The sequence below is a fragment of the Bufo bufo genome, chromosome 4 (genome assembly GCF_905171765.1).
Source record: "Bufo bufo chromosome 4, aBufBuf1.1, whole genome shotgun sequence".
Classification (NCBI taxonomy): Eukaryota; Metazoa; Chordata; class Amphibia; order Anura; family Bufonidae; genus Bufo; species Bufo bufo.
In genome coordinates, this window is record NC_053392.1 from 610072985 (window position 1) to 610100225 (window position 27241).

At 40.9% G+C, this 27241-nt stretch overlaps 1 protein-coding gene across 1 annotated transcript in view; it reads left to right on the plus strand.

Moving 5' to 3' along the window:
* The window catches only part of ALK (ALK receptor tyrosine kinase), a 140456-nt gene that overhangs the window by 25473 nt on the left and 87742 nt on the right, over nucleotides 1–27241 (plus strand). Inside the window, exons 6-9 of the mRNA XM_040430232.1 lie at nucleotides 20233–20402; nucleotides 20551–20645; nucleotides 22972–23112; nucleotides 25984–26137. Coding sequence (XP_040286166.1) covers nucleotides 20233–20402; nucleotides 20551–20645; nucleotides 22972–23112; nucleotides 25984–26137 — 560 coding nt within the window. The remainder of the gene's footprint in view (nucleotides 1–20232; nucleotides 20403–20550; nucleotides 20646–22971; nucleotides 23113–25983; nucleotides 26138–27241) is intronic.

Here is a 27241-nt window from a genome sequence, read left to right on the forward strand (position 1 = left end):
ATATTTAGCTGTCTGCTCTGCCAAACCATCCTAATATAATTGCTTTTTGGGCAGCCGTTTCGCTAAAAAAAGAACTTTTATTAATATGCTAATGAGCCTCTAGGTGCTATGGGGGCGTCATTAGCACCTAGAGGCTCCATCTACCTTCACAAAATGCCGCCGCCCAGCACGTCCCTCCAGCCCGCCCATCTCCTCTGGAATGCGATCCTCCCTGTGAGCGTATGTATTCGGCGCATGCGCAGTGAATGTCTGACCGCTTCCCTGCTCAGACATCTCCACTGCGCCTGTTCCTCGGAGCACTATGACGTCATCGGCGCAGGCGCAGTGGAGATGTCTGAGCAGGGAAGCGGTCAGACATTCACTGCGCATGCGCCGAATACATACGTTCACAGGGAGGATCGCATTCCAGAGGAGATGGGCGGGCTGGAGGGACGCGCTGGGCGGCGGCTGTGTATGAAGGTAGACGGAGCCTCTAGGTGCTAATGACGCCCCCATAGCACCTAGAGGCTCATTAGCATATCAATATAAGTTCTTTTTTTAGCGAAACGGCTGCCCCAAAAGCAATTATATTAGGATGGTTTGGCAGAGCAGACACTAGCGGATCGCTAGTGTCTGACAGCTAAATATGTGAAAATGAAGTGGTAGAAACCCTTTAAGCGCCGTAATCTCGCGCATGCACAGTTCATTCCCTGAGGCTGATGCCAGCACAGGGAAGGAACACTATGCCAGCACTCATATGCGGCATACTTGTGCATGCGCAAGATTACAGCGCTTCAATTCTGTGACGTCGGTGGAGCAGGGAGGAGATTCAGAGGATGCGGGCGGCTGTTGGGCTCCTTCACAGCGGGCGGTGCTGGGCTCCTTCACAGCGGGCGGTGCTGGGCTCCTTCACAGCGGGCGGTGCTGGGCTCCTTCACAGGGGGCGGTGCTGGGCTCCTTCACAGCGGGCGGTGCTGGGCTCCTTCACAGCGGGCAGCGCTGGGCTCCTTCACAGGGGGCGGTGCTGGGCTCCTTCACAGCGGGCGGTGCTGGGCTCCTTCACAGCCCATTGGGCTCCTTCACAGCACAGAGTATTTCAGGAGAGGGGTGTGCTGATCTTGTGGGAGATCACAGACTGAAAGTTACATAGTGGAAGGAGCAGGGTCCACAGCAGCACAGAGTATTTCAGGAGAGGAGTGTGCTGATCCTGTGGAAGTCATAGACTGATAGTTACATATTGGAAGGAGCAGGGTTCTCCCAGCAGCACAGATGATTTCAGGAGAGGAGTGTGCTGATCTTGTGGAAGGTAGCAGACTGATATTTACTGATATTTATATAGTGAAAGGCGCGGGGTCCACGGCAGTGCAGAGTATTTCAGGAGAGGGGTGTTCATACAGTATATGCAATATTACACACTGATGTCAGATATGTCGTATTCAATATATATATGTTCATATAGGACTGTATCTCCCGTCTGTGCTGATATCGCTGCGCTCTGCATCTGCTCTCCGTCCTCTTGTCACAGGTGCGGCGCAGGCTGCTGGCAGGGAAGTGGTTAACGGCTACTCGCGGTGATGGATCCGCCGTGTGGGGAATTTAACCAGGAGACGAGTTTTTTCCTTTACACGTAAATTGCATTAGCGTTAAATTCTATTTCATTTAATCCAATATTAAAAGCATCTAAAGCGCTAATCTGCCGGTGACGGGCGCAGCCAGGTGCTGGGACACGCGGGCAGATGTAGCAGAGATGGCGTTCTTATGTGACCCTTGGAGGCTGTATCTTTAATGATTAAATATATTTCAATAAAGATGTTAACTGCAGTCCTATGTAAATGTTACTTGCAGTCCTATGTAAAACCAGAGATCACAAATTGAATTGTGTTAAACAACCTTAGTAAAGATTACATCAGCAGACAGACGACCATATGAACGGCTCTGCTTCCCTTCATCAATTTTGTGGAATGGGTGCGGACCCGTTCATTTCAATGGCGCCGCAAAAGATACGGACAGTGGGCTATCCGCATCCATTGTTCTGTTCCAAAAAATATAGAGGATGTCCTATGGCTGTCTGCAATCGTGGACAAGAATAGGCATTTCTATAATGGGTCGCTCGTTCCGTTCCACAAATTGCGGAACACACAGGGGCGGCATCCGTGTTTTGCGGACCGCACAATACGGCGCAGTCGCGTGAATGCGCCTTTACACTTCAATATCACCTAAAGAACATTGAGATATCGCTACCTAAGTATAGATAATGCATAATATTTATCGGCAGCTCTGTGTAACACATTATCATAACCACCTACATACCATACAGCGAGTATACCTGCAGTCCTATGTAAAACCTTAATCACCTGCACACAGTACAGTGGGTCTACTTGCAGTCCGCAAAAAACACCTTCAAATTAATGAATGCAAAAATCTTGTAGTCATCTACCTGTAGTCTACCCAAAACATCTGAGAGCAGCAGGTAAAACAAAACTGCAGTCCTATGTAAAGCAGCTGGTAATACATGGTTTACGCACTATGGATCACTTTTCAGAAAGAACACACTCAGCTCTGCTACATATTGTATCTAGAATGCGTCAGTTCCTCATTAGGAAGCTTAGTGTTTAGGTTGTCACAAGGAAGACGCGCGGCAGACGGACGGTCAGTGCGCCCCAGGCTGTGAGTGCGGCTCCTGCCTATAATTGTGCGACTATAAGCGAACGATAATTATTCCCAATGTGAATGTCACTCCGTGGGTAATTGTAAAGGATTATCCCTGCAGCAGACTGACGGATGTGGAGGTGCAGCGGAGCAAGCAAAGCAGGCGACGCAAGCACAGCCCTGGCATGTATACATGTATAGATGGGTGTGAAGGACCCTGAGACTGCTGCAGCTGTACCCCAAATCATACACTGGGAGGCGCCACTGTGCATCCTCATGAGCACCACAAAAGAAGAAACATTCTCAGTGATGTCACCGCTGATCTCTAGTGAATGGATAGGCGGCATTCTCAGTGATGTCACCGCTGATCTCTGGTGAATGGATAGGCTGCATTCTCAGTGATGTCATCGCTGATCTCTAGTGAATAGATAGGCGGCATTCTCAGTGATGTCACCGCTGATCTCTAGTGAATGGATAGGCGGCATTCTCAGTGATGTCACCGCTGATCTCTAGTGAATGGATAGGCTGCATTCTCAGTGATGTCACCGCTGATCTCTAGTGAATGGATAGGCGGCATTCTCAGTGATGTCACTGCTGATCTCTAGTGAATGGATAGGCTGCATTCTCAGTGATGTCACCGCTGATCTCTAGTGAATGAATATGCGGCATTCTCAGTGATGTCACCGCTGATCTCTAGTGAATGGATAGGCGGCATTCTCAGTGATGTCACCGCTCATCTCTGGTGAATGGATAGGCTGCATTCTCAGTGATGTCACCGCTGATCTCTAGTGACTGCATAGGCTGCATTCTCAGTGATGTCACCGCTGATCTCTAGTGAATGGATAGGCGGCATTCTCAGTGATGTCACCGCTCATCTCTAGTGAATGGATAGGCGGCATTCTCAGTGATGTCACCGCTGATCTCTAGTGAATGGATAGGCGGCATTCTCAGTGATGTCACGCTGATCTCTAGTGAATGGATAGGCAGCATTCTCAGTGATGTCACCGCTGATCTCTAGTGAATGGATAGGCTGCATTCTCAGTGATGTCACCGCTGATCTCTAGTGAATGGATAGGCGGCATTCTCAGTGATGTCACCGCTGATCTTTAGTGAATGGATAGGCAGCATTCTCAGTGATGTCACCACTGATCTCTAGTGAATGGATAGGCGGCATTCTCAGTGATGTCACCGCTGATCTCTAGTGAATGGATAGGCTGCATTCTCAGTGATGTCACCGCTGGTCTCTAGTGACTGCATATGCTGCATTCTGAGTGATGTCACCGCTGATCTCTAGTGAATGGATAGGCGGCATTCTCAGTGATGTCACCGCTGATCTCTAGTGAATAGATAGGCGGCATTCTCAGTGATGTCACTGCTAAACTCTAGTGAATGGATAGGCTGCATTCTCAGTGATGTCACCGCTGATCGCTAGTGAATGGATAGGCGGCATTCTCAGTGATGTCACCACTGATCTCTAGTGAATGGATAGGCTGCATTCTCAGTGATGTCACCGCTGATCTCTAGTGAAAGGATAGGCGGCATTCTCAGTGATGTCACCGCTGATCTCTAGTGAATGGATAGGCGGCATTCTCAGTGATGTCACCGCTGATCTCTAGTGAATGGATAGGCGGCATTCTCAGTGATGTCACTGCTAATCTCTAGTGAATGGATAGGCGGCATTCTCAGTGATGTCACCGCTGGTCTCTAGTGACTGCATATGCTGCATTCTCAGTGATGTCATCGCTGATCTCTAGTGAATGGATAGGCGGCATTTTCAGTGATGTCACCGCTGATCTCTAGTGAATAGATAGGCGGCATTCTCAGTGATGTCACCGCTGATCTCTAGTGAATGGATAGGCTGCATTCTCAGTGATGTCACCGCTGATCTGTAGTGAATGGATAGGCGGCATTCTCAGTGATGTCACTGCTGATCTCTAGTGAATAGATAGGCGGCATTCTCAGTGATGTCACCGCTGATCTCTAGTGACTGCATAGGCGGCATTCTCAGTGATGTCACCGCTGATCTCTAGTGAATGGATAGGCTGCATTCTCAGTGATGTCACCGCTGATCTCTAGTGAATGGATAGGGTGCATTCTCAGTGATGTCACCGCTGGTCTCTAGTGAATGGATAGGCTGCATTCTCAGTGATGTCACCGCTGATCTCTAGTGAATGGATAGGCTGCATTCTCAGTGATGTCACCGCTGGTCTCTAGTGAATGGATAGGCGGCATTCTTAGTGATGTCACCACTGATCTCTAGTGAATGGATAGGCGGCATTCTCAGTGATGTCACCGCTGATCTCTAGTGAATGGATAGGCTGCATTCTCAGTGATGTCACCGCTGGTCTCTAGTGAATGGATAGGCGGCATTCTCAGTGATGTCACCGCTGATCTCTAGTGAATGGATAGGCGGCATTCTCAGTGATGTCACCGCTGATCTCTAGTGAATGGATAGGCTGCATTCTCAGTAATGTCACCGCTGATCTCTAGTGAATGGATAGGCTGCATTCTCAGTGATGTCACCGCTGGTCTCTAGTGAATGGATAGGCGGCATTCTTAGTGATGTCACCACTGATCTCTAGTGAATGGATAGGCGGCATTCTCAGTGATGTCACCGCTGATCTCTAGTGAATGGATAGGCTGCATTCTCAGTGATGTCACCGCTGGTCTCTAGTGAATGGATAGGCGGCATTCTCAGTGATGTCACCGCTGATCTCTAGTGAATGGATAGGCGGCATTCTCAGTGATGTCACCGCTGATCTCTAGTGAATGGATAGGCGGCATTCTCAGTGATGTCACCGCTGGTCTCTAGTGAATGGATAGGCGGCATTCTCAGTGATGTCACCGCTGATCTCTAGTGAATGGATAGGCGGCATTCTCAGTGATGTCACCGCTGATCTCTAGTGAATGGATAGGCTGCATTCTCAGTGATGTCACCGCTGGTCTCTAGTGAATGGATAGGCGGCATTCTCAGTGATGTCACCGCTGATCTCTAGTGAATGGATAGGCGGCATTCTCAGTGATGTCACCGCTGATCTCTAGTGAATGGATAGGCGGCATTCTCAGTGATGTCACCGCTGATCTCTAGTGAATGGATAGGCTGCATTCTCAGTGATGTCATCACAGAGACCTCAGAATTTTCTTGTTTTTCCTGTTTTCCTTTCTTCTTTGGAGCGGTCTGCTATAAATCATAGCGCTGACAAGCAATGTGAATGAATTCTAAAGATCCTTTCATGGGCTATTATAAGCAGTGACAATATCTCAGCGCTCACAGATTACAGACAATAATAACACTGACGTTATCATAAAATATATTTCTAGATCTGAATTCAATGTCCTAATTAGGATGAGTGTGACCTTGTATTGTGTATCTAGTAACCAGAGCGCCAAATACAGGATGTAACCATGTGCTACACCCGCAAAACAATTTTGACAAATTTGGCATAAATGGACACAAAACTCCAATCCTACACAAAGCCACATTGTGCTGTTATAGAATGGCATATAACAAGACTGATATGTGCAGTATATCCATGTCAGTGCAGAGATACCGATCACTACATAATGTCCTCCTGCTAATGCTCCAGTCATCAAAAACCACATCGTATAGATAGAAGGGAAAGATGAAGTACAGAATGTCTTACCATAAATCAACACAGAAACATTACCTGTACTCAAACTATGGAGGAAACCCCACAGTGTCCAAATCTCCTGTCATAAAAATATTTATTATATAGTTATAATAGTGGTTCCTGTGCACAATATAACTTCTATAATACTGCCCTGTATGTCTAAAGAGGTAATTGCTATAATACTGCTCTTATGTACAGGAATATAACTACTATAATACTGCTCCTATATACAAGAATATAACTACTATAATACTGCTCCTATGTACAAGAATATAACTACTATAATACTGCCTCCTATGTACAAGAATATAACTACTATAATACTGCTCCTATGTACAAGAATATAACTACTATAATACTGCTCCTATGTACAAGAATATAACTACTATAATACTGCCTCCTATGTACAAGAATATAACTACTATAATACTGCCTCCTATGTACAAGAATATAACTACTATAATACTGCTCCTATGTACAAGAATATAACTACTATAATACTGCTCCTATGTACAAGAATATAACCAGGGCCGGATTAACGTAGGGGCTGATGGAGCTGCAGCTCCAGGCCCCTACCATAAAATAGGCCCATCTGCCAGCCAAAAGGCCGTCGGGAGGGTTAATAGTCCTCTGTTGTACACAGCGCAGCGTCACATAGAGCACAGACACTGCAGAGACGCTCACCTCACGCTGGCAGCAGGGAGGAGCCTGAGGGAGGGACTCGGGAGGAGCGTAATATGATCCTAGAGTGGAAGCTGCTTCTGCCAGCCCCACCCCTTCCCGCCCACCAACCAATCAGAGCTGAGGCAAGGCAGGCACTAGCAGCTCTGAGTCGTCTCAGGTCCTGTAAGGGAAGTGCACAGTGTAAAGTGTAGTTCCCAGGTTAGAACAGTGCATCTGCCAGGACCTGTGATGACATCATCTTCAGCATCACAGGTCCTGCAGAATCTAGCAAAGGAACTGCACCAAAAATGGTGTAGTTCCTAGGTTTGAAAGGTACATCTGCCAGGACCTGTGATGACATCATCACAGGTCCTTCAACCCCTAACAGCAAGTATTAGAAGTTCACAATCAGCTCTGCATTGATCCATACAGACTGGAATGGAGAGGTAAGAGGAGGTCCTCCACTTTTCATCATTTACCCCCCCCCTCCATGCCCTGTTTTTACTCATTGCTCACTCATGTATAATACTTCAGACAGGTACAGTGACCACAACCTCATGTACTTCACACACACAGTGACTATAATGCATAACTGACCACATATTTCTATAAACACTGCATCTACAGTATTATACCTTGTATGCCTCACATCTATATATATATATACACACACACACACTGCATATATTAAACAGTATTATAGATGCAATATGTACAGATATATAATATATATTGCAGTGTACTGATATGTGAGGTACAAGGTATAATATATGCAGTGTGTATAGATATATTGTATATACAGCAGTGTACTGATATGTTAGGTACGAGATATAATAGATGAAGTGTGTACAGGTATATTGTATATACAGTATTGGATTGATATGTGAGGTACGAGCTGTAATTTATACCTCATATATCAGTACACTGCTGTATATACTATATACCTGAACACACTGCATATATTATACCACGTTCCTCACATATCAGTACACTGCTGTATACACTATACATCTGTACACACTGTATCTATTATACCTCTTTTGTGTGCCAGGCCTGTTTTGTAATCCCAATCCGGCCCTGATGGCATAAATTATAAAACAGCAGCGAACATAGTTCATGGAACAAAGAAAGAGGCCTGGAATGGGTAGTGGGAGGGGCTATAAAAGGGGAATGGGGGCCCAATTTAGATTCTTGCTATGGGGCCCAGAGAGATAAGAGAAGTGACAGATGACACAGAGTTTAGATTACGGGTTGAATTAACCCTTTAGGATCAAATTGGCTTCTCAGGAGATATATATGTTAAAGGCATCTCATTCAGTAGCTATATAACTAAGGGTGGGTTCACATCTCCTTTATGGATTCCGTTAAGTGGGGACTGTGGGGACTATTTTATTATCAGCCAGTGACTGTTACTGTAATACTGTTATCAATTCAGCACATAGTTTTCCCTGTGCGTGCATTCACATTTCACTTCACTTGGTTCGTTGTACTACTGTCAGTGTCAGACTGTTGTCACTGTGGGTAACAATGCACAACAGACAACAATGCACACCACAGTGAAGGCTCCTGAGTCCTCCTGTCCGGCGTCAGCCTCAGCTTCCCTTCACTATCACTATAATCAATCACTCTTCCTGATCCTGACTCACTCATTAGCGAGCTGAAGAGCCGACTGAGTCAGCAGCAGCAAGTGAATCGGATGGATAGCATCTGCGCATGCGCACCGGCACCTAGAGTTTTCGGTTCACTTGCGAGTCAGCTCAGCAGTCAGTGACTCAGCAAGTGAACCGAAGATCCGATTCATGAACCGATTCATCTGAAAGATCCGAGCTTCCCATCACTACTGAGGTCATATCCGGCTGGCCGCGGCATTACAGGAACAGCACCAGCTGCTCTGACGTCCTGCCGCCGGATATACGTCACAGGATATCCGGCGGCAGGACGTCAGAGCAGCTGGTGCGGTTCCTGTAATGCCGGCCCGCCGGATATGACCTCAGTGCGCCCGCGGTTATCCCTCCTGCACGCTGCGGTGTGTACAACCTGCTCAGCAGTTTTGACCAGCACACGGCCCACAGCACTCAGCCACACCAGCCCGCGAGACAGCAGCAGCTTCTGGAGCAGGTATCAGATAAACTCATCCAGTTGGAAGGGAGGGCAATCATAGTGCTGTTATGATTTATGGACACAGCTCTCAGCATGCTTAGCCAGCCTTCTATCTGGCTTTGCATCTTGAGAGTCACAGTCCACAGGCTGTTTGAGCCTGTGGACTGTGACTCTCAAGAAGCACAGCCAGATAGAAGGCTGGCTAAGCATGCTGAGAGCTGTGTCCATAAATCATAACAGCACTATGAAAATTACTGACTGGCTAAGCATGCTGAGAGCTCAGTCTCTATAACATAACACATTAAAGAAATTACTGTTTCTAGCTGCTAGTCCACAGCTAGTCCACAGCAGCTAGAAACAGTAATTTCTTTAAAGGGATTCTGTCACCAGGTTTCACCCCTGTCAGCTAAAAATATGCTGATGTTCAGGGCGTCTTCACGATTCCTAATGTGGGCTTATAAATGTCATCTGTGGGCTTATTTAGCTAAAAAAACAGCTTTTACTAACCTGTCAGTCAAACAAATAAGGTGCCTAAGGGGATGTTAATGGGTGCAAGATGCCCGCCGCACCCACCGCCGTTCGTGCCCAGCGCCGCCTTTCCGGACTTCTGCACCGCCTCCTAATCCTCTGTGCCGCCTTTCGCTCTCCCTCCCTCCCTCCCCCTCCTTCTGCTGTAAGATCTCGCGCTTGCGCACAGGGCTCTGCCTGATGCGCCCGTGCTGACCTCTCCATTTGGCTTCCTACAGCGAAGTGCGCATGCGCCGGCACTTCGCTCAACCCCTGTATGCGCGAGATCTTACAGCAGGAGGAGGGGGAGGGAGGGAGAGCGAGAGGCGGCACAGAGGATTAGGAGGCGGCGCAGAAGTCCGGAAAGGCGGCGCTGGGCACGAACGGCGGCGGGTGCGGCCGACACCTTGCATCCATTAACATCCCCTTGGGCACCTTATTTGTTTGACTGACAGGTTAGTAAAAGCTGTTTTTTAGCTAAATAAGCCCACAGATGACATTTATAAGCCCACATTAGGAATCGTGAAGACGCCCTGAACATCAGCATATGTTAAGCTGACAGGGGTCAAACCTGGTGACAGAATCCATTTAATGTGTTATGTTATTTAGACACAGCTCTCAGCATGCTTAGCCAGCCTTCTATCTGACTGGCTAAGCATGCTGAGTGCTGTGTCCATAAATCATAACACAGCTCTATGGAAATTACTGTTTCTAGCTGCTGTTGTCCACAGTCCACAGCAGCTAGAAAACAGTAATCTTCATAGTCATGTTAAATGATCACTATAGTGTCAGGAAAACAAAGCGGTTTTCCTGACACTACAGTGCCCTGAGGATGCCCCCACCCTCAGGGTCCCCCTCCCGTGGTCCCCCTCCATGTTGCCAAGATAGACGCCAAATGAAGGGGTAGTTGCAAGAACAAAATACTTTAATGGTATCGATAAAATATATATGTAATTAAGACACTGAGTGCAGTTCCATAAAAAGGCCCAGCAAAATCCTCAGCACCAGGCCCATGATGCTCTTAATCCGGCCCTGAATATAACTACTATAATACTGCTCCTATATACAAGAATATAACTACTATAATACTGCTCCTATATACAAGAATATAACTACTATAATACTGCTCCTATGTACAAGAATATAACTACTATAATACTGCTCCTATGTACAAGAATATAACTACTATAATACTGCTCCTATGTACAAGAATATAACTACTATAATACTGTTTCCTATGTAAAGGAATATAACTACTATAATGCTGCTCCTATGTACAAGAATATAACTACTATAATACTGCTTCTATGTACAAGAATATAACTACTATAATACTGCCTCCTATGTACAAGAATATAACTACTATAATACTGCTCCTATGTACAAGAATATAACTACTATAATACTGCCTCCTATCTACAAGAATATAACTACTATAATACTGCTCCTATGTACAAGAATATAACTACTATAATACTGCTCCTATGTACAAGAATATAACTACTATAATACTGCCTCCTATGTACAAGAATATAACTACTATAATACTGCTCCTATGTACAAGAATATAACTACTATAATACTGCCTCCTATGTACAAGAATATAACTACTATAATACTGCTCCTATGTACAAGAATATAACTACTATAATACTGCCTCCTATCTACAAGAATATAACTACTATAATACTGCTCCTATGTACAAGAATATAACTACTATAATACTGCTCCTATGTACAAGAATATAACTACTATAATACTGCCTCCTATGTACAAGAATATAACTACTATAATACTGCTCCTATGTACAAGAATATAACTACTATAATACTGCCTCCTATCTACAAGAATATAACTACTATAATACTGCTCCTATGTACAAGAATATAACTACTATAATACTGCTCCTATGTACAAGAATATAACTACTATAATACTGCCTCCTATGTACAAGAATATAACTACTATAATACTGCTCCTATGTACAAGTATATAACTACTATAATACTACTCCTATGTACAAGAATATATCTACTATAATACTGATCCTATGTACAAGAATATAACTTCTATAATACTGTCCCCTATGTACAAAAATATAACTACTATAATACTGCCTCCTATGTACAAGAATATAACTACTATAATACTGCCTTTTCTGTACAAGAATATAACTACTATAATACTGCTCCTATGTACAAGAATATAACTACTATAATACTGCTCCTATGTACAAGTATATAACTACTATAATACTGCTCCTATGTACAGGAATATAACTACTATAATACTGCTCCTATGTACAAGAATATAACGACTATAATGCTGCTCCTATATACAAGAATATACTTACTATAATACTGCCTCCTGTGTACAAGAATATAACTACTATAATACTGCTCCTATGTATAAGAATATAACTACTATAATACTGCTCCTATGTACAAGAATATAACTACTATAATACTGCCTCCTATGTACAGGAATATAACTACTATAATACTGTCTCCTATGTACAAGAATATAACTACTATAATACTGCTCCTATGTACAAGAATATAACTACTATAATACTGCTCCTATGTACAAGAATATAACTACTATAATACTGCTCCTATGTACAAGAATATAACTACTATAATACTGCCTCCTATGTACAAGAATATAACTACTATAATACTTCTCCTATGTACAAGAATATAACTACTATAATACTGCTCCTATGTACAAGAATATAACTACTATAATACTTCTCCTATGTACAAGACTATAACTGCTATAATACTGCTCCTATGTACAAGAATATAACTACTATAATACTGCCTCCTGTGTACAAGAATATAACTACTATAATACTGCTCCTATGTACAAGAATATAACTACTATAATACTGATCCTATGTACAAGAATATAACTACTATAATACTGCTCCTTTGTACAAGAATATAACTACTATAATACTGTCTCCCATATACAAGAATATAACTACTATAATACTGCTCCTATGTATAAGAATATAACTACTATAATACTGCCTCCTATATACAAGAATATAACTACTATAATACTGCTCCTATGTACAAGAATATAACTACTATAATACTGCTCCTATGTACATGAATATAACTACTATAATACTGCTCCTATGTACAAGACTATAACTGCTATAATACTGCTCCTATGTACAAGAATATAACTACTATAATACTGCCTCCTGTGTACAAGAATATAACTACTATAATACTGCTCCTATGTACAAGAATATAACTACTATAATACTGCTCCTATGTACAAAAATATAACTACTATAATACTGCTCCTATGTACAAGAATATAACTACTATAATACTGCTCCTATGTGCAAGAATATAACTGCTATAATACTGCCACCTATGTACAAGAATATAACTACTATAATACTGCTCCTATGTACAAGAATATAACTACTATAATACTGCTCCTATGTACAAGAATATAACTACTATAATACGGCCTCCTATGTACAAGAATATAACTACTATAATACTACTCCTATGTACAAGAATATAACTACTATAAATAAAAAGAAATATGGTTAAGAATATACCTACTATAATACTACTCCTATGTACAAGAATATAACTACTATAATACTGCTCCTATGTACAAGAATATAACTACTATAATACTACTCCTATGTACAAGAATATATCTACTATAATACTGATCCTATGTACAAGAATATAACTTCTATAATACTGTCCCCTATGTACAAAAATATAACTACTATAATACTGCCTCCTATGTACAAGAATATAACTACTATAATACTGCCTTTTCTGTACAAGAATATAACTACTATAATACTGCTCCTATGTACAAGAATATAACTACTATAATACTGCTCCTATGTACAAGTATATAACTACTATAATACTGCTCCTATGTACAGGAATATAACTACTATAATACTGCTCCTATGTACAAGAATATAACGACTATAATGCTGCTCCTATATACAAGAATATACTTACTATAATACTGCCTCCTGTGTACAAGAATATAACTACTATAATACTGCTCCTATGTATAAGAATATAACTACTATAATACTGCTCCTATGTACAAGAATATAACTACTATAATACTGCCTCCTATGTACAGGAATATAACTACTATAATACTGTCTCCTATGTACAAGAATATAACTACTATAATACTGCTCCTATGTACAAGAATATAACTACTATAATACTGCTCCTATGTACAAGAATATAACTACTATAATACTGCTCCTATGTACAAGAATATAACTACTATAATACTGCTCCTATGTACAAGAATATAACTACTATAATACTGCTCCTATGTACAAGACTATAACTGCTATAATACTGCTCCTATGTACAAGAATATAACTACTATAATACTGCCTCCTGTGTACAAGAATATAACTACTATAATACTGCTCCTATGTACAAGAATATAACTACTATAATACTGATCCTATGTACAAGAATATAACTACTATAATACTGCTCCTTTGTACAAGAATATAACTACTATAATACTGTCTCCCATATACAAGAATATAACTACTATAATACTGCTCCTATGTATAAGAATATAACTACTATAATACTGCCTCCTATATACAAGAATATAACTACTATAATACTGCTCCTATGTACAAGAATATAACTACTATAATACTGCTCCTATGTACAAGAATATAACTACTATAATACTGCTCCTATGTACATGAATATAACTACTATAATACTGCTCCTATGTACAAGACTATAACTGCTATAATACTGCTCCTATGTACAAGAATATAACTACTATAATACTGCCTCCTGTGTACAAGAATATAACTACTATAATACTGCTCCTATGTACAAGAATATAACTACTATAATACTGCTCCTATGTACAAAAATATAACTACTATAATACTGCTCCTATGTACAAGAATATAACTACTATAATACTGCTCCTATGTGCAAGAATATAACTGCTATAATACTGCCACCTATGTACAAGAATATAACTACTATAATACTGCTCTTATGTACAAGAATATAACTACTATAATACTGCTCCTATGTACAAGAATATAACTACTATAATACTGCTCCTATGTACAAGAATATAACTACTATAATACTACTCCTATGTACAAGAATATAACTACTATAATACTACTCCTATGTACAAGAATATAACTACTATAAATAAAAAGAAATATGGTTAAGAATATACCTACTATAATACTACTCCTATGTACAAGAATATAACTACTATAATACTGCTCCTATGTACAAGAATATAACTACTATAATACTGCCTCCTATGTACAAGAATATAACTACTATAATACTGCCTCCTATGTACAGGAATATAACTACTATAATACTGTCTCCTATGTACAAGAATATAACTACTATAATACTGCTCCTATGTACAAGAATATAACTACTATAATACTGCTCCTATGTACAAGACTATAACTGCTATAATACTGCCTCCTATGTACAAGAATATAACTACTATAATACTGCCTCCTATGTACAGGAATATAACTACTATAATACTGTCTCCTATGTACAAGAATATAACTACTATAATACTGCTCCTATGTACAAGAATATAACTACTATAATACTGCTCCTATGTACAAGAATATAACTACTATAATACTGCCTCCTGTGTACAAGAATATAACTATAATACTGCTCTTATGTACAAGAATATAACTACTATAATACTGATCCTATGTACAAGAATATAACTACTATAATACTGCTCCTATGTACAAGAATATAACTACTATAATACTGCTCCTATGTGCAAGAATATAACTGCTATAATACTGCTCCTATGTACAAGAATATAACTACTATAAAACTGCCTCCTGTGTACAAGAATATAACTACTATAATACTGCTCCTATGTACAAGAATATAACTACTATAATACTGATCCTATGTACAAGAATATAACTACTATAATACTGCTCCTATGTACAAGAATATAACTACTATAATACTGCTCCTATGTGCAAGAATATAACTACTATAATACTGCTCCTATGTACAAGAATATAACTACTATAATACTGCTCCTATGTGCAAGAATATAACTACTATAATACTGCTCCTATGTACAAGAATATAACTACTATAATACTGCTCCTATGTACAAGACTATAACTACTATAATACTGCCTCCTATGTACAAGAATATAACTACTATAATACTGCTCCTATGTACAAGAATATAACTACTATAATACTGCCTCCTATGTACAAGAATATAACTACTATAATACTGCTCGTATGTACAAGAATATAACTACTATAATACTGCTCGTATGTACAAGAATATAACTACTATAATACTGCTCATATGTACAAGAATATAACTACTATAATACTGCCCCCTATGTACAAGAATATAACTACTATAATACTGTCTCCTATGTACAAGAATATAACTACTATAATACTGCTCCTATGTACAAGAATATAACTACTATAATACTGCTCCTATGTACAAGAATATAACTACTATAATACTGCTCCTATGTACAAGAATATAACTACTATAATACTGCTCCTATGTACAAGTATATAACTACTATAATACTGTCTCCTATGTACAAGAATATAACTACTATAATACTGCTCCTATGTACAAGAATATAACTACTATAATACTGCTCCTATGTACAAGAATATAACTACTATAATACTGCTCCTATGTACAAGAATATAACTACTATAATACTGCTCCTATGTACAAGTATATAACTACTATAATACTGCTCCTATGTACAAGAATATAACTACTATAATACTGCTCCTATGTACAAGAATATAAATACTGTAATACTGCTCCTATGTACAAGAATATAACTACTATAATACTGCTCCTATGTACAAGAATATAACTACTATAATACTGCTCCTATGTACAAGAATATAACTACTATAATACTGCTCCTATGTACAAGAATATAAATACTGTAATCTCTTTACAATGTATTCGGTTTTTCCGTGCGTCCTGTTGATTTCCCGGTCTGGACAGTCACATGACCTCGCTGTCGCTCCATGAGGACGGGTAATGAGGATTACTTCTGGTGGCAGAGCTTCTGATGAATGATCTATGTGCGCAGTTACGAGAAGATGAATACATCCAGCAGATCTGATACATCAGACGAGTCTGCAGAATCTTGTGTATTTAACCAGCAGATACGCCATTCTGTTACAGCAATTAATAAGTACGCCCCTGGTTAAGGGATGCGGAGATGATGACAAATGGCGGTGTCCTGGGAGAGCGGCCGCAACGTTTGTTGTTTTATTTATCTTCTCGGCTTCTAATCAGGAGATCATTTGCTGAACATACAGTTTTGTGATCGCCCATTAACCAAAAAGTAGCAAACAAACATTTTTGGCATATAAATGATCAGGTCCTGTTATTTCCTGTGTGATAAATGTCTCTGATTTGGATAAATGAGGATTTGGTTAACCCTTCACTTTGTCTCTCTGCATCATCTGCTAAAATAACATCAGAAGGTGATGAGAGTGATTGCTGATGTCATTACGATGAAGATGTTACACAACGGCTTCTGCTGCCACCAAATTATCGTTAACTGATTACCAGGACTTACACTAATGCAGAAAGCACATAAATGCACCATACATACATCATACACTCTGGTCTGAGGTCTGTGTGCAGGGAAGTCTGGTCTGGGGTCTGAATGCAGGTACAGTCTGGTTTGGGGTCTGTATGCACATAACATCTGGTTTGGGGATTGTGTGCAGGTAAGGCCTTTTCTGGGGGTCTGTATTCAGGTGACGTCTATTCTGGGGTCTGTGTGGAATTGAAGTCTGGTCTGGGGTCTGTATGCAGGTGAAGTCTGGTCTGGGGTCTGTATGCAGGTGAAGTCTGGTCTGGGGTGTGTATGCAGGTGAAGTCTCGTCTGGGGTCTGTATTCAGGTGAAGTCTATTCTGGGGTCTGTGTGGAATTAAAGTCTGTTCTGGGGTCTGTATGCAGGTGAAGTCTGGTCTGGAGTAGGGCTGCAGTAAAGAATTATTTTAGTAATCGAATATTCTATTTATTTTTTATTTTTTTACGATTAATCGAGTAATCTAATAAGAAAAAATATAACTACTATAATACTGCCTCCTATGTATAAGAATATAACTACTATAATACTGCCTCCTATGTATAAGAATATAACTACTATAATACTGTCTCCTATGTACAAGAATATAACTACTATAATACTGCTCCTATGTATAAGAATATAACTATTATAATACTGCCTCCTATGTACAAGAATATAACTACTATAATACTGCTCCTATGTACAAGAATATAACTACTATAATACTGCCTCCTATGTACAAGAATATAACTACTATAATACTGCCTCCTATGTACAAGAATGTAACTACTATAATACTGCTCCTATGTACAAGAATATAACTACTATAATACTGCTCCTATGTACAAGAATATAACTACTATAATACTGCTCCTATGTACAAGAATATAAGTACTATAATACTGCTCCTATGTACAAGAATATAACTACTATAATACTGCTCCTATGTACAAGAATATAACTACTATAATACTGTCTCCTATGTACAAGAATAGAACTACTATAATACTGCCTACTATATACAAGAATATAACTACTATAATACTGCCTACTATGTACAAGAATATAACTACTATAATACTGCTCCTATGTACAAGAATATAACTACTATAATACTGCCTACTATATACAAGAATATAATTACTATAATACTGCCTACTATGTACAAGAATATAACTACTATAATACTGCTCCATGTGTACAAGAATATAACTACTATAATACTGCTCCTATTTACAAGAATATAACTGCTATAATACTGCTCCTATGTACAAGAATATAACTACTATAATACTGCTCCTATGTACAAGAATATAACTACTATAATACTGCTCCTATGTACAAGAATATAACTACTATAATACGGCCTCCTATGTACAAGTATATAACTACTATAATACTGCTCCTATGTACAAGAATATAACTACTATAATACTGCTCCTATGTACAAGAATATAACTACTATAATACTGCTCCTATGTACAAGAATATAACTACTATAATACTGCTCCTATGTACAAGAATATAACTACTATAATACTGCTCCTATGTACAAGAATATAACTACTATAATACGGCCTCCTATGTACAAGTATATAACTACTATAATACTGCTCCTATGTACAAGAATATAATTACTATAATACTGCTCCTATGTACAAGAATATAACTACTATAATACTGCTCCTATGTATAAGAATATAACTACTATAATACTGCTCCTATGTACAAGAATATAACTACTATAATACTGCTCCCATGTACAAGAATATAACTACTATAATACTGCTCCTATATACAAGAATATAACTACTATAATACTGCTCCTATGTACAAAAATAGAACTACTATAATACTGCCTCCTATGTACAAGAATATAACTACTATAATACTGCCTCCTATGTACAAGACTATAACTACTATAATACTGCTCCTATGTACAAGAATATAACTACTATAACACTGCTCCTATGTACAAGAATATAACTACTATAATACTGCTCCTATGTACAAGAATATAACTACTATAATACTGCTCCTATGTACAAGAATATAACTACTATAATACTGCCTCCTATGTACAAGAATATAACTACTATAATACTGCCTTCTATGTACAAGAATATAACTACTATAATACTGCTCCTATGTACAGAATATAACTACTATAATACTGCTCCTATGTACAAGAATATAACTACTATAATACTGCTCCTATGTACAAGAATATAACTACTATAATACTGCTCCTATGTACAATAATATAACTACTATAATACTGCTCCTATGTACAAGAATATTACTATGCCAGTTTTGGGAGCTGGAGTAGATTTAAAGGGATTCTGTCACCAGGATTTACGCTACAGAGATATTTATATGTGCCATCAGTCTCCTTGTTTTGTATTAAATGATCCCACTCTTACTGCTCTGTGTGTCTTTTATTCGTCAAAAAAACGATATTATTGCTATGTAAATTACCTTGATAAGGAGCCCAAAGGGTTGTCCCACGATCCGTTGGAGCTCGGCCGCGCCCATCGTTCCGGAGCCCGGCACCGCCTACCAGTTAATTTATTCACTGCACTTGCCCTGACGTCATTCCTTCTAAGCGCCGTAATCTCGTGTGTGCAGGGAGCCAGCGCATGCACAGTTAGATCAACGAAGCCTGTGCCAGTAGTCCGCACGGGCGCAGACTACTGGTGTACACTCGCCTGCGCGAGATTACAGCGCTTGGAAGGAATGACGTCAGGGCAAGTGCAGTGAATAAATTAACTGGTAGGCGGTGCCGGGCTCCGGAACGATGGGCGCGGCCGAGCTCCAACGGATCGTGGGACAACCCCTCGGGCTTCTTAGCAAGGTAATTTACATAGCAATAAAATCACTTTTTTGATGAATAAAAGACACACAGAGCAGTAAGAGTGGGATCATTTAATACAAAACAAGGAGACTGATGGGCACATATAAATATCTCTGTAGGGTCAATCATGGTGACAGAATCCCTTTTCAGGAGTGAAGACTGTTAATCTGGCTTTTTTTTTTTGTGGTTTTAGCTCCGAATGTCCTTCCTTCTGGTCGGCTTCTTGTTAGGAGATGTATCTGTGCGGCTTCACGATAACAGAACCGGCAGAGTCAAGACGCGGACACTTTGGCACTTTGCTAATGGGGAGGGTCTCGGGGTTTGGCAGCATTTGGTGCTGTCTCTTCAGGGTGTACTAGAGAGGTAAGTCCTTACTGACAAAGCTGACAACCAATATGACTGATTTCAAGGCTCCCACAGGGGTGATCACTGAGTGGATAGCCCCCAGTTACTGCATACCGCCCTGTGGTGACAGGATGTCATCGTAATGACTATGTCTTCCGCTATGCAGGTTTTGGCTGGAGATCCACGCGTCCTGGTCCAAGGAATCAGACTCCATCATTGCGTTTGACAACATATCTCTGAGCCTGGGCTGTTACCTAACAAGTAAGTGCTGACGCATTTTAGGGCCAAGTCTCCCGGTTACAGAGGATTAATTATTACCTCCTGTATGGTAGTGCCCCTTGCACACATGTTGTTTACTTCTCGACCCTTTGTTTTGACCAAGGAAACATATTCCAATATATTTTCAGCAATCTATTGTTTTCTATGGGTGCTAAATACGTATACATACATTATGCACACATATAAACATACATAAAGACACAAGTACATCTACACTTATAAATGCACATAAGTACATATACAAAATACAAATACTGTACATACTCATAAACATACAGTACAGACCAAAAGTTTGGACACACCTTCTCATTCAAAGAGTTTTCTTTATTTTCATGACTATGAAGGCATCAAAACTATGAATTAACACATGTGGAATTATATACATAACAAACAAGTGTGAAACAACTGAAAATATGTCATATTCTAGGTTCTTCAAAGTAGCCACCTTTTGCTTTGATTACTGCTTTGCACACTCTTGGCATTCTCTTGATGAGCTTCAGGAGGTAGTCCCCTGAAATGGTTTTCACTTCACAGGTGTGCCCTGTCAGGTTTAATAAGTGGGATTTCTTGCCTTATAAATGGGGTTGGGACCATCAGTGGCGTTGAGGAGAAGTCAGGTGGATACACAGCTGATAGTCCTACTGAATAGACTGTTAGAATTTGTATTATGGCAAGAAAAAAGCAGCTAAGTAAAGAAAAAACGAGTGGCCATCATTACTTTAAGAAATGAAGGTCAGTCAGTCAGCCGAAAATTTGGGAAAACTTTGAAAGTAAGGGCTATTTGACCATGAAGGAGAGTGATGGGGTGCTGCGCCAGATGACCTGGCCTCCACAGTCACCGACCTGAACCCAATCGAGATGGTTTGGGGTGAGCTGGACCGCAGAGTGAAGGCAAATGGGCCAACAAGTGCTAAGCATCTCTGGGAACTCCTTCGAGACTGTTGGAAGACCATTTCAGGGGACTACCTCTTGAAGCTCATCAAGAGAATGCCAAGAGTGTGCAAAGCAGTAATCAAAGCAAAAGGTGGCTACTTTGAAGAACCTAGAATATGACATATTTTCAGTTGTTTCACACTTGTTTGTTATGTATATAATTCCACATGTGTTAATTTATAGTTTTGATGCCTTCATAGTCATGAAAATAAAGAAAACTCTTTGAATGAGAAGGTGTGTCCAAACTTTTGGTCTGTACTGTACATGCACACATAGAGGCAAAGGAACATGCTCACATGATTTAAATATTTTCATATATACAGTATATATAGTAATACACACACATATATATATATATATATATACACATGCATTCTTCTACGTACGTAAATGTATAAACATCTACAGAAAAGGTCAAAAAACAAGGATGCTACTCAATCTTCTCTTCTTCATGTAATTTAAAGAGCATCTGATGGCAGGATCAAACCTATTAATACATACACACTGCCTGCTAGGGTTTATCATGCTGATTAGAATGATACCTCATTCATGTCTGTACAATGCACTGTTCCAGAGAAAACTGCACCTTTATTAATATGCTAATTAGCTAGTTGGAGCACCAAGGGGACAGCCAGAGCCCTTGGAGAACAAGATTGTGAACTTCCCTGCACCCTTAGCTGAACCCCCATTCCGCACGCTCCTGCTCCCACCTTATCTGAATCCCATTGGATGTCTTAGCCCTGTCAATCCAGGGGGGAGATGGTGGCTACAGGTACCGGGGTGTTCCCAAACTGGTGCTCTAATGGCTCTGGCCAGCCCCTTGGTGCTCCAACTAGAAAATTAGCATATTAATAAAAGCGCCGTTTTCTCTGGACTGGTGCATCGTACAGACATAAATAAGGTATTGTTTTAACCAGAATGATTAGCTCTACCAGACAATGTGATCATGCGGACAGACGCTCTTAAAACATACATACTATATTAAACATACTTATATATAAATATGCATACACCCACATAAACCATAAACACACACAGATGAATACATGTACAGGTGTGTCCTCACTTACATGAATTTGTTATTTGGGATAGCAAAACCCTTGACAGGCTGCAATGCACATCACAACCACCGGGTGGCCACACATAAACTTATATAGGACAGACATCTCGTGACACAATATCTCAAAATCATGTTGTTTTGAAAAGCCGGAAATCTCATGACACAGCCGACATGCACATGGATGTATACACAGGTACACCTATGTGCTCATACACACATATACTCATAATCATAATGCACACACAATAAATAAACATGTATACAGACGACCAAAGAACATCATCCCATTTAACCCAATTTCCCGTAAATCTCCAGGTAACGGGGAGGCGGCCACACAGACGGTGTCGTACCTCTCAAGTAATCTTCTGATGGAGAGCAGCAGCCAGAAGAAAAACGGAACTGGATGGCCGCACCTAGAGGAAGACTATATCCCTACTACCCAGTCAGCAAAAACAGGTATAAAAACCAAGGGGGCGCTATTAGAAGATGTCTTACCTGTTCTAGTGGCGTTATGAGACTGTATATTCTTAGCATCGATGTCAGATAGATGGGGAACCTTAGGATAGATGAAGACTTGCTGGTTCTGCAGCTCGTAGCAGCTTAGGACTATTCAAGTGAAAGCGACTAAGATGTAGTACCAGTCACAGTCACAACCATATGTATGGCGCTGTGCACATAACTTTCTGTCTGTGGTGATCATAATTGCAGTCTATGTGGCTGTAAATGTGGTCACAGGGCGTGACCCACCAGTGATGTGCTGCTTGGGGACACATCACCACTCAGGTCAATCACTGGCTGCAGCACTGCAAATGACCCCATCCATAACCCGACCAGAAGTAAAAAGACCGGTGACCAGAACATTGCCGAACCGAGAAGAGGGGAGCAGATGAGTATGAGTTACTTCTAATGACCTATCCAGCTGATTGAGAAGGCAGCGGGGCTCCTGTGAGTGCTGCAGCCTTCTCACAGCTTTCCCTAGGCCGTGTGATGTCACGTTCATCGGTCACATGGAATAGGTGCACCCCATTGAAGTGAATGAAGTGGAGCGCGATACACCGGTGCCTTCTCAGACAGCTGATGAGCAGGGGTCCCGGGTGTCGGACCCCAACCGATCAAATACTGATGACCTATCCAGAGGATAGATCATTAATAATAAAGTGTTAGGAAACACTTTTAAAAAGGGTGATAATCCTGGAAAACCCAGGTCCCTACTGCTCATGCTTCAGGAAATTACAACAAATTAGTAGCATCAAAATAAAAGGCAACACATAGGTGAAAATGTGCAGGAACACAAAATACTATTTTACAATTCCTTCCAATAATTACATTCCTTACTGATCCCGAGTTACATCCTGTATTATACTCCAGAGCTGCACTCACTAATCTGCTGGTGCAGTCACTGTGTACATACATTACATTACTGATCCTGTACTGACCCTGAGTTACATCCTGTATTATACTCCAGAGCTGCACTCACTATTCTGCTGGTGCAGTCACTGTGTACATACATTACTTATCCTGTACTGATCCTGAGTTTCATCCTGTATTATACTCCAGAGCTGCACTCACTATTCTGCTGGTGGAGTCACTGTGTACATACATTACATTACTTATCCTATACTGATCCTGAGTTACATCCTGTATTATACTCCAGAGCTGCATTCACTATTCTGCTGGTGCAGTCACTGTGTACATACATTACTTATCCTGTACTGATCCTGAGTTTCATCCTGTATTATACTCCAGAGCTGCACTCACTATTCTGCTGGTGGAGTCACTGTGTACATACATTACATTACTTATCCTATACTGATCCTGAGTTACATCCTGTATTATACTCCAGAGCTGCATTCACTATTCTGCTGGTGCAGTCACTGTGTACATACATTACATCACTTATCCTATACTGATCCTGAGTTACATCCTGTATTATACTCCAGAGCTGCATTCACTATTCTGCTGGTGCAGTCACTGTGTACATACATTACATTACTTATCCTGTACTGATCCTGAGTTACATCCTGTATTATACTCCAGAGCTGCACTCACTATTCTGCTGGTGCAGTCCCTTTGTACATACATTACATTACTTATCCTGTACTGATCCTGAGTTACATCCTGTATTATACCCCAGAGCTGCACTCACTATTCTTCTGGTGCAGTCACTGTGTACATACATTACATTACTTATCCTGTACTGATCCTGAGTTACATCCTGTATTATACTCCAGAGCTGCACTCACTATTCTGCTGGTGCAGTCACTGTGTACATACATTACTTATCCTGTACTGATCCTGAGTTACATCCTGTATTATACTCCAGAGCTGCACTCACTATTCTGCTGGTGGAGCCACTGTGTGCATACATTACATTACTGATCCTGAGTTACATCCTGTATTTTACTCCAGAGCTGAATTCACAATTCTGCAGACTTTAGTGCTGAAATCTCCCAGTATTCCCTGTTTGTTCAGTGTTAGTTTGTTCTGGTGATTTGCATTTTGGGAAGTATCATTGTGATAGCTAAACTAAGCTCCATGGAGAAAAGCAGCAAATACTCCGCCATATTAGGACGCGGTTTTGATCTTTGGCGTCAGACATGGTGGCCCGTTGAATTCCACATATTTATCACGTCAGATAGATGAGCTCCTCTATACAGACAGATAACAGAATGACTCCTCATATAGACTTAACACGGACTAGTGACGACTAACCGGGGCGTAGTAGGCGGAGTTTTGCGCTATGACCCTATCATTTCTTTGCGCCCCTGTCCATAGTACATGAGGACTGATTCTGGAGATCCTCTTGGCTCCGGGATTTGCTTTTTTGTGGCTTCGAATGCCCCATTATCCGGCATGACATCACAAGACCTGCTCATTATACATCGTTGTATAGGTGACATGTAATGAAGACATTTCGGACCAGTCATCAGAGCATGGCTCCGCCCACCGCGCCGCTCCAGTTATCATTATAATGATTAAAGTCCAGGATACTGGACAAACCTTAATGGCCGCCAACTGATTGATCAGCGGGACGAGCGGCTCATCGCATGCTCCTGCACAGTAATGAAGAGAAGATGAAAAGAGGGTTCATCGTCCCTTTAAATTTCCAGACAGGATTGTAACAAAGTATCAGGGATCTGTAAGTGTAACCAGTCACATGACCCACAGGCCAGGGATATAGCTATAGGGGGTACATGGGGAACAACAGCTTGGGGGGCTCAGGGGTGCAGACCTCTAAATGGGCCGAGGAATGATGGGGGATCATGATGTTACGGTATATGCAGTTTAGTCCTGATGCAGGTTGTCTTTATGCTCCATATCTTGCAGGTTACTGGTTCTTTACCACTTGCGGTGCCAGCGGCCCCCATGGACCCAGTCAGAAGCTTTGTGACGAAGCCTATGAAAACTTCAGCGTGATTGTGGGAACGGGGAACCTAAAAGGCGTGCAGATCTGGCGAGTGCCGGAGACCAACCGATACAGGTAAATCGAGTTATTACTGATACCCCCTTGTCATACACCCCATTAGTGAATTCTGGGCTAATATGGGGGGGGGGGGGGTCCTCTGTTCAGGAATCCTCGGTCTCTCTCTCTGGAGGACCTGTCCTGTCCTATATTACACAGACGGCTCATTGATGGAAGTGGACAGGATGTAATGCTCTATTTCCCCTGTGGAGGCGCTGCAGGATAATTGAAGACTTCCAGGTTTCATCACAGGTTATAGCTGATCTCTGGAGGTCCCAGCAGGAGGACACTGTGGGATTCCTTTATTGTCAGACCCTGGCAGTTGAACAAAGCAGAGACCCCCACCCCTTTAAGTGTACGTTAGCACTGTTCCCTTTAAAAGCATTTTTTTGTATGGCTTCTAAGTACCATAGACATTGGGGGTCATTTACTAAGACCGGCTTTTTACGCTGGTCTTGGTTCACCTACTCTATGATGGGGTCAAAAAGTGACGGGGTCTTATGTAGTAAATGACCCCCACTGTGTGATCCTATGAGCTGGCAATCTAGAGTCAGCTCTCCCTCATAACTTTTTAATATATTTTGTTCAAATTCTTCACCATTTTAAAGTTCTCTGCTTCCTGTCAGAGAATGGAAACATGGAGCCCGAGACAGGAGTTAGGCCTGCAAATTGCGCGCCTTTTCTTACTTTGCGGGTTTTCATGCAGAAAAACAACCGCGTAATACATCACCAGCAAAGCCAATAAGATTTGCCAAAGCTCATGTACACATTGGGGGTCATTAACTAAGACCGGCTCTTCTACGCCGGTCTTAGATTGCCCCCCCCACCCCCACCCACTGCTGTAAGATTCGGATATTTTATGACGAGGCGTGTGTCTCATCATAACTTGGGCGCGTCTATGGCTGTCCGTGTACCTGGCCCTTGGATGTACACCTGTTACGGACCCTGAGTCGACACATTTCTCATATTCATGGGTTGTTGATTTTTAATGGGTAAACCTGAAAAAAACAGGCGCCCGTTACCGATCAAAGAGCAATTTAAAAAATCATTTTTTAGCAAACGATCTGAAAAACGTGTATCAGCATGATTTTTTGCCGCTCCATAGCCTCTTCTCACCCGCCC